The sequence below is a fragment of the Fistularia commersonii genome, chromosome 28 (genome assembly GCF_037954325.1).
Source record: "Fistularia commersonii isolate RoL2024-O1a breed Wild chromosome 28, RoL_Fcom_v1.0, whole genome shotgun sequence".
NCBI lineage: Eukaryota > Metazoa > Chordata > Actinopteri > Syngnathiformes > Fistulariidae > Fistularia > Fistularia commersonii.
The window spans coordinates 7096809-7105187 of record NC_141311.1 but is presented as its reverse complement, the minus strand read 5'-3'; the positions used below and the strand labels follow the sequence as shown (position 1 = coordinate 7105187).

General features: G+C 41.7%; 2 protein-coding genes across 4 annotated transcripts; both read left to right on the top strand.

Moving 5' to 3' along the window:
- Nucleotides 1-655: 655 nt before the first annotated feature.
- Nucleotides 656-2656, top strand: hsd17b1 (hydroxysteroid (17-beta) dehydrogenase 1). 3 transcript variants are annotated; one of them, XM_086175963.1, is made up of 6 exons: nucleotides 656-752; nucleotides 886-1047; nucleotides 1131-1310; nucleotides 1439-1532; nucleotides 1841-2024; nucleotides 2501-2656. In XM_086175963.1, exons 1-6 carry the CDS (start codon nucleotides 656-658, stop codon nucleotides 2654-2656), a joined length of 873 nt encoding a protein of 290 aa, XP_086032089.1. The 3 variants fall into 3 exon arrangements, with proteins under 3 accessions (XP_086032089.1, XP_086032088.1, XP_086032087.1); XM_086175962.1 differs by having other exon boundaries at nucleotides 1131-1330; nucleotides 1423-1532; XM_086175961.1 differs by having other exon boundaries at nucleotides 1131-1367.
- Nucleotides 2657-4551: 1895 nt separating this feature from the next.
- Nucleotides 4552-7977, top strand: LOC147217383 (coenzyme Q-binding protein COQ10 homolog, mitochondrial). Its single transcript, XM_086175739.1, has 5 exons — nucleotides 4552-4744; nucleotides 5936-6088; nucleotides 6386-6578; nucleotides 6713-6814; nucleotides 7370-7977. Exons 1-5 carry the CDS (start codon nucleotides 4641-4643, stop codon nucleotides 7520-7522), a joined length of 705 nt encoding a protein of 234 aa, XP_086031865.1. The 5' UTR covers nucleotides 4552-4640; the 3' UTR covers nucleotides 7523-7977.
- Nucleotides 7978-8379: the final 402 nt, after the last annotated feature.

Genomic DNA, 8379 nt, shown 5'->3' with positions numbered 1-8379 from the left:
ATTAATCATATTAATTTTTTTGACCAGAAACGCAGATAAGAAATATTGCATTTACATTCAAGAGAACGCATGTGGAGTCTGCAACAGTGTGAGTGGCTTGAAATGGTGGAACTTCTGACAGGAGTACTTGCCAGGGTCTCAAAAACAAACAAACAAAAAAACAAATAATTTGAATAAATGAATTGAATGTGTAAACAAAGATGAAAATCAGCACAGCCCACATCCCTAAAGCTCAGGAATGTGGATGAATGAAGGTGAAAATGGTTAAGAAGTTTTTCTATCATCAATAAATGTCATTTTTAATATAATTATATGACTACTGTATAAAATTCAATTATACTACAGTACATCGAGAAAGAGTTATTTATGCTCTGGTAGATTCATGTGATTTACCGCCCTGCAAGAGGTCGCGTTGTCCTGATGGACAAAAAATAATAATAATACTGCAACAAGGACATGAGAAAAAATTGTGAGAGCTCCAGGTGGCCGATAACGGGAATATGTTTAGGATTAACTGGCCTTGTGGAAGAAAAAAAGAAGGGAAAACAATGGGCAGATATTTTCCATGCCCTTCATCTGAGCCTTCGGCTTGTTTCAGGGTAGGGTGTCTTCCTCAGTTCGCCTTAGCTGCGCTCCAGCAGAGCAACAGAATCCCATGGACAAGAAGGTGGTGCTGATAACAGGCTGCTCATCGGGCATCGGCCTGAGCCTGGCTGTCCGGTTAGCCTCGGACCAGGACAAAACATACAAAGGTAGCGGATACCCAAAAAAAAAATCAAATTTTGTTTTCGCAATATGCAGCTAACCTGCCCATACTGCCTATACTGACCCATCCGAATACTCCTGTACTCTGTCACATGTTCAAATGTGTGTTTCCACATTCAGTTTATGCAACCATGAGAAACCTGGGCAAGAAGGAACGTCTCTTGGAGTGTGTGAAAGGTCTTCACAAGGACACGCTGGATGTACTTCAGATGGACGTCACCAACCAGCAGTCCATCCTCGATGCAAAGGACAAAATTGTTGAGAAACGAGTGGATATTCTTGGTACGTAGTAATGCCAGTGTGGTTTGTGTTGCTTTGTCACGTGCATGTGTGTGTTTCTTATTTTCCTCCCTCTTGCTTCTTAGTGTGTAACGCTGGTGTGGGTCTGATGGGTCCACTGGAGATACAATCGCTGGACCTGATGAAGCAGACTCTGGAAGTTAACCTGCTCGGTACCATCCAGACCATAAAGGCTTTCCTACCTGAGATGAAGGCTCAGGGTCGCGGCCACATTCTGGTCACGGGAAGCACCGGGGGACTTCACGGTGAGCCGGGCAAACGCTCTGCACGCGCAATTTTGATAATGACTCCTCGGAAATCATGTGAGCGGATTCTGTGAACGCTTATTCTTGTGTGTGAAGTTTCCAAAATACTCAGTCACGTTTTCTCGCAGGCCTGCCCTTCAACGAAATTTACTGTGCCAGTAAATTTGCCATAGAGGGAGCATGTGAGAGTTTGGCTGTGCTCCTGCAGCACTTTGACATCCAGTAAGATGAAACTTGATTCTTTTTGCATCTGATACCGGCACAGTAAAAGAAATCATGTGACAGTTATAATTCTTATTAAACTTTTTCTGGTAATTTTGCTGCAAAAGTTGCACTGCTGCTGCAGAAAATAGCTTCGCCGTTTGTGGGTTATCCTCCACAAATACTCCACCGCGGGCTCTGATCAGTTATGTGAGCCAGCAAAATCTGAGTGACGACCGTACTTGTGTCTTAACCTGAAAAGGAAATGAAAACTGGTATTATCAGACGAGCTGGTGTTTGGGGGTCAACTGACCGGATACTTCCCGCAGTGTGAGTCTGATCGAGTGCGGCCCGGTCAATACGGACTTCATGGCCAACTTGAAGAAGGCGGATCTCGGGGACACGTCCCTCCAGCAGGTCGACACACACACGCTCAGCCTGTATGAAAAGTACCTGCAGCACTGCGGCTCTGTCTTCCAGAACGCAGCCCAGGACACAGAAGACATTGTGGAAGTACGTCATATATCTGGACCTCATACTTATAAGGCAGCTGTACTACAAACTCATAGTATTTGGGACAAAAAGACTATTATTAGTGTAAAGATGGTGGGAGAACTTGCAGGAAATGATGCCCTTGAGGCCTTTGAATGCATGACTTTTCTTGTTTTTTTTTCCGCTTCTTTTTAAAATTAGACGCCTGAATGAACAATGAACTTTCTAAATAAATGACTTTTCATGGACAAGCAACAAGGATTTAAACTGCTACAAAATTGTATTTAGTCACATTTATATAGATGTTCTATTTTTACCAAAAAACATTTAGAATGCATAATTTTCTTTAATTGTGGCGCATGTTGATATTTCAAACGGAAATAATCTGAATTTGAAAATTCTGCAAATGAAAAGAAAATTGTTGCAGAAATATTCATGACCGTTGGTGAACACCAGACTTACCAGACTTCACTTTGTGCGTCGTGTGTCTCTCCAAGGTGTTTGTCGAGGCCATACGCTCGGCCTGCCCAGCCTTCAGGTACTTCACCAGCGGGATCATGCCTCCCCTGACCAAGCTGAAGATCACGCAGCCCGACGGTTTGCAGTACATCAGGAGGATGAGCAAATTGGTGTTCGTCAGCGAAGAACAATAACCGCCTCAGGTGTGTTAAGACTAGACTTGCGCTGATTTATTTCTTTTAAACATTAATGTCACCTTTGATTTGTGGAGTAAAGATGACACGTGCTTGAGTCGCTGTTGTTGCTCAACCCAAAGGGCTTTAAGTTCATGGTTCTGTGAGTACAGATTGTGGTGTCTCTAAGTATCAAATATTATGTAACTTATCCTAAAATAAAGGGCTTGATGGAAGCGTGTTGTTGTTGAGTTTTGTTGTATTATAATACAATACATTTAACCACTAAGATATCTAGAGAAGTTCTCAGCACGTGAGCCTCTTCTGCTTGGAGCGAAAGCAAAGATCATGTCTGGTAACCAACGCACAAAACTCCTGGAATGTGGACCCAGAATGGATCCGGAGATGCTGGATGGATCCGTACGCTCTGCCCTTTGCTCTTAAACTGTTCCGACTTTTACAGGTCAGAGTATCCTCTGTTGAAAACTGGAAAAAAAACAGCTGTTTCAAGAGGAAAGGAACGACATCCTCATTCCAATAGCTAACTTTTAGAAATGAATCTGTCATCCAGGAGTTACACCAGTGAAAGACTTTTTCTTTTTTCTAAATGCAATAAACACAGTGTACATTCCTTTCTTTTTTAAGTTGTTGGCAAATATGTGGTCTGCTGTGAATCAGTTAAATATACCGATTTTTTTTTTACAATGGCCTAAATAATTTTCTGCTGCTCTCACTGTAGATGATTCATCAGTGTTGGTTTTGTTGTCGTGACATCGGTGTGACCCGCCTATCATCTGGCAGTTGCTGAATCTCTAGTTTTACAGGTAAGACGATACATGACAAGGCTGATTGGTATAACATTTAATCTGGAACAGTTCACATGAAACTGACAAAACAACATCAGATATTGAGCTGAATACTTAGAGTAAAAGTTTTAAAACAATGGGGCAAAAGAGCACAAAATATTCTCATATGAATAATAACAATAATAATAATAAATATATCAAGCAATACGAGCAAGAGTTTGGATTACATCACTGCCAGGGTGAACTGTGCTTCGTGTAGATGAGACTGAAAGGCAGTGGAGTCATTCCACACCCCAAATAATTAAGTCACCTACGCTTTTCAATTAAATTTTAAAAAGGATACAGGATAAATAAACCTCCAGGTTCCTGCATTGATATAAAGGCAATAGGGAACTTACTGAGATAAAGTGAAAACTTGGTGGACGAGGCAAGGAAATTGGATTTACTCTTATCTAAGGAGGACTATAAAAAAGAATCCATTCTTTTTAAGTCTGTGTCCAACTCTTAATGTTGTCTTCATTATTTTGTGGCTTTGACTGGATATAGTTTGATTGCTATTTTCTATTTATATTGATAATTCTATTCATCTTTCTTTACCATATTAGTAATTAACCTTTCCATGTTGTTAGAGTCAGGGGTAAGTCGATCATTTCAAAGTAATAAATTCAGTGGAACACAAAATTCTTGCTCTGATGTCTTGGGGAAGTACATCGATTAGAAAATGAGATGGAAAAAAGGAAAAATAAGGAGAAGAAAAGAAAGAGAAAAGAATGGCACCTCCAGAGGCGAAGTAAATGAAGAAGATTACGGTAAGTTTGTCCCTCTGTCAAACATTATTGCGATTAAAGGAAACCTATTTAGTAGAAATGAAACTAAAAATAAAATCCTGTTCATTCAATCCTGTAATTCATTTTAATGTAATTCAAGTAATTGAAGGAAATTATTCTCCGAAAAATAAAGAATAAGAAAAGCTACACTTAACCGCTATGATTTCACATAATTGACTGCTCAGAGAACGTCATTGAGGCTTGGCTTTCATTGGTCAGAAAGTCATTACGTCACGGATGCCTTTTTTTTTTTTTTTTTTTTTTTCTTTCCCTCTCCCCTCAAGCGAAGCGATTTACCGGCGAGAAGAGCAAAGCCGCCGGTATTCACCCATCTTCACTTCCGGGGCCCCGCCGTTAGTTTTTAAAGTCGTCATGGCGGGCAAGAAGACCCCGCTGCTCCTCATGAGCCTGCTGGAGGCGCCGGGAGTCACCCGCTGCCGGGCCGCCGGAGGAGACCTCAGGAGAGAAGGCGTCAGGTGAGTCAGGAGGAGACTTTGGCCTCGGAGCCGAACGGCTGGCCGGGGAAGGAAGAGGTACCGACTCGGGTTAAATCCAGAAGACTGGGTTTAGAACCCAACATTTCAACCGGGAAGTTAATATTTAGTATACAATTTTATCTTTTTATGTACTTTTATGTACTGTTATTTATTCACCGAAAAATCACGTGTTGTGAAAGTCAGTGCTGTGTCTATGAAAAAAAATCCAGGTTAGACATTCGGCAGTTAACACAGAAACACACGGAGCTACTGCGGAGCTACACCGCCTCACCCTTCACATTTGACTGTGACCCGCTGTCTATCGACGTTGGACTCGATGTTGACCGTCGGAAGTGATTTTTGAATATTGCAGTTCTCCAATACTGCCGAACTCACCATATCGACAGTATTGTTAAAACCTTTTAATTTAAAACAGGTGCAGGGAGCACATAACTCTACAGGCTGTTCTTTTGTAGGTTTTCAGCTCTGTGTTTCAAGCAAACATTTGCGAAAAGACACACCACACTACCTTGGTTGAAAATGTATATGACATTCAGAAATGCAACGCTGGAGTTTTGAGGAAAACTGATTGATCTTTGGATAAACCAGGAAATCCCTTTCTCTTCCAGACAATTTAACAACATGAACTCAATTGTTGGTGTCTGGTCCTCTTCCACCCCCTCACTGAGTCACCACCGCTTATTTACATAGGGCTTGACCCCCACTGCTATTCAAACTGCGTTGTTTCCCTGGTTGGCCCACCAGCCCACCCACAGTATGGTCAGTGGCCTCCCCCACTGCCCACACCTACACCCACACCCACACACACATACACACTGAATCTTACACCAGGAGGGGTTTTCCTTATTTTCCCCAGTACCTTCCGATACTCAATAGTGTTGCATTCCCTTGGTTGGAGCGTGAAACTTTTTCCTTTAGAATATGGAATCAGTGAGAGATTTCAAGGCCAATTGCACTGCTGTGTGTATTTCAAGCTCTTCTGCAGATCCTGATAGTATGCTGAACTTCTCTGACACTGGCATCAGAATCAAATCATTGCTAGGAACATGAGACATGAAGCCGGAATGATTTCACAGGGCAGATTTATATCAAACATGTCTTTTGCACAGGATATGTGGATTAAAAAAATAGCATTTCTTTCAGTTGAATTTATGCATCTCCTTCTCACAGACGCTTGGGGTCCTGTGGGGCCCTGGCTGGGAGGAGGGCCAGTGTGCCCTTCAGTCCCGTCACGCCGTTCTGCACATCCAGCCGCAGCTACATAAACCTGGCCGCCGCCATCAGCAACCGCAGAATTGAGTACACGGAGCGCCGGACACTGGGGTGAGTCTTCCCCATTTAACATATGGCAAGCAGGGAAGAAGTCAACTCAGAAGATTTAACACAATATATGTGTTTGTTCAGATTGAAATAAAAGTAATTGTCTATTGTAAGTTGGATGTTACTTTTCACCATATAAGTAAACTTTAGGCAGTGTTTATTGCTGTAAAGTTTCAAAGCTTATTTCAAATGGAAATGGCTGAAACAAAAAAATCTTAGGTCTAATGTTTCAATTTAGTAATCTTTTACATGCCCGTTACATGCAGTGTTTTATTCATTGATTGGTACATGTGTGCTCAGGTACTCTCCGGAGCAGATATACAAGGTGGTGGCCCGTGTGGATCAGTACCAGCACTTCGTGCCCTGGTGCAAGAAGTCTAGCATGATGAAGAGTCGAAGTGGTGACATTCGGGCAGAGCTGGAAATAGGTTTTGCCCCCATCCTTGAACGTTACACCTCAGAGGTCACTCTCATCCCAAACAACGAAGTCAGGGTAAGTATTTGAGGTTCTTTTTTTTTTTTTTTTAATTTTATTTATTTATTTATTTTTAAGTTGTCCTGAATTCAACCATTATTGAAAATAGACTGAATAGTGGATCTTCGTCATTTGTTCTTCATTGGTAAAAGGCTCTGTGTACTGGTGGATCCCTCTTCAGCCATCTTGAAACTATTTGGAGGTTCTCTCCTGGACCCCTGGACCTGCCCGACTCCTGTAAAGTTGATTTTTATGTAAGTTTTGATTGCTGTTTTGCAACAGCAATTTTTGAATGTGAAATGACGCTGCAACCACATACTTCTCCATTGCAACTCATATTTTCAACCAAATGTATGAGAACATAACATAACATTGTTTGTTGTTCAAAACTGTTTTCAGAAAAACACTTTCTTTTTAGCACAGTGGGTTTATACTTGAATGATTCAGAAAAGGGAAAGGTGCGCTGAGAGTCATTTCATGAAGTTAAGAAACTCATAGGGGAAAAAAATCCTTGTCTTCCTTTCAGCTCTAAATGGATTACTGACAGGGAGGAAGTTCCGAGTAAAATCTCATTAAGTTCTAACTTAAGAGCCGAATAGCACGCCGGTGGCTTCAAATAGCTGTTGTGACAGAACATTGTTAAGGAGCTGCTGAGACAAGTTTAACCTGAACAAGTTCATAAAGCTCGACTTATCTGCGGTAGATTTCATCAAGGGGATTCTTATGTGACGGTCTGTCCGAGGTGAAGTTTCAGAGTCGTGCAGCCAGTAAAATGAGCATCCTAAAATGGTGTCCTATTTCCTCTACAGGTTTCATTTGAGTTTAAGTCTCTTCTGCACTCTCAGCTCTCTATCATGTTCTTCGACGACGTGGTGAAGCAGATGGTCTCTGCCTTTGAGTCTCGGGCCGCAACACTCTACAGGAACCACAAGGGGATGCCAGTGAGGAGGAGGTCTGCTTGAGGAAAGGGCGTCTGAGCCCTCCTCCTTTCTTGTCTACAGAACCCTTAAGCAAGCCTCTCCACCTGCAATATTTACCTCAGACTCTGTCCTGTTTGTCACACTTCCGCACAATACTTGAATTTTTGATTTATTTATATAATGCAAAGTAATTTATTGACACAATTTTGTGAGTGTGTGTGTGCGTGGGCATGTGTGTGTGCTTGTGTGTGTGTGTGTGTGTGTATATATGCATGAGTGTGTGTATATATATTTTTTTTTTAAATTTAGGAATAATATAATAATATAATAAATTACTTCAAATTGTACTACATTACACAAATGGATGGGAATTTGTTGGTTACAAGTCACGCAAGTGATTTCAACTTTGCTGAAAAATTCCTCAAGGATTTTGAGGTCTGGTCTGGTCTTCCATTCTGTCAGTGGAAATAAAGTTCCTCAATTTTGACAGACCCCTGGATCTTAGTGTCAATTGTTGCTTCTTTGTTTATACCATCTCTGTAATTCTAAAGAGACTAACTGCAGTGGTTTGTGGTTTTTCCAGCTTGTCTTTTGGTGGGATGAGAAAATGTGTGTCCCTTCAGAGACCTTTGTGAAAGCATAGGACCTGAGGTCACAGTCAGCATTTAAATCTTACATACACGACTGGCTTCTTTGGATCACCTGCTGTCACAGATTAGCACCTGATTTGATCCATTAAGGCACCACACACTCACACAACTCTTGGTAAGTCTGAGGCTTTAACAAGCGGTTGTATAAAGGATACAGGATCAGCCTCCTTACACAACAGTGGTTATTGTTAAGGTAATGCAGTGGCAGGGTCGGGGGTGGGTAGGCTGAAAGAGGCAGGGTGAGCGCGG

What these genes read in the sequence shown, in the direction of transcription:
- hsd17b1 (XM_086175961.1), top strand. Translation starts at nt 656, where the DNA reads ATGGACAAGAAGGTGGTGCTGATAACAGGCTGCTCATCGGGCATCGGC. An exon ending in CTGCAGCACTTTGACATCCA is followed by an intron (nt 1,533 to 1,840) that starts GTAAGATGAAAC and finishes TACTTCCCGCAG; the next exon opens with TGTGAGTCTGATCGAGTGCG. An exon ending in ACACAGAAGACATTGTGGAA is followed by an intron (nt 2,025 to 2,500) that starts GTACGTCATATA and finishes TGTCTCTCCAAG; the next exon opens with GTGTTTGTCGAGGCCATACG.
- LOC147217383 (XM_086175739.1), top strand. Translation starts at nt 4,641, where the DNA reads ATGGCGGGCAAGAAGACCCCGCTGCTCCTCATGAGCCTGCTGGAGGCG. An exon ending in CTCAGGAGAGAAGGCGTCAG is followed by an intron (nt 4,745 to 5,935) that starts GTGAGTCAGGAG and finishes TCCTTCTCACAG; the next exon opens with ACGCTTGGGGTCCTGTGGGG. An exon ending in TCCCAAACAACGAAGTCAGG is followed by an intron (nt 6,579 to 6,712) that starts GTAAGTATTTGA and finishes CATTGGTAAAAG; the next exon opens with GCTCTGTGTACTGGTGGATC.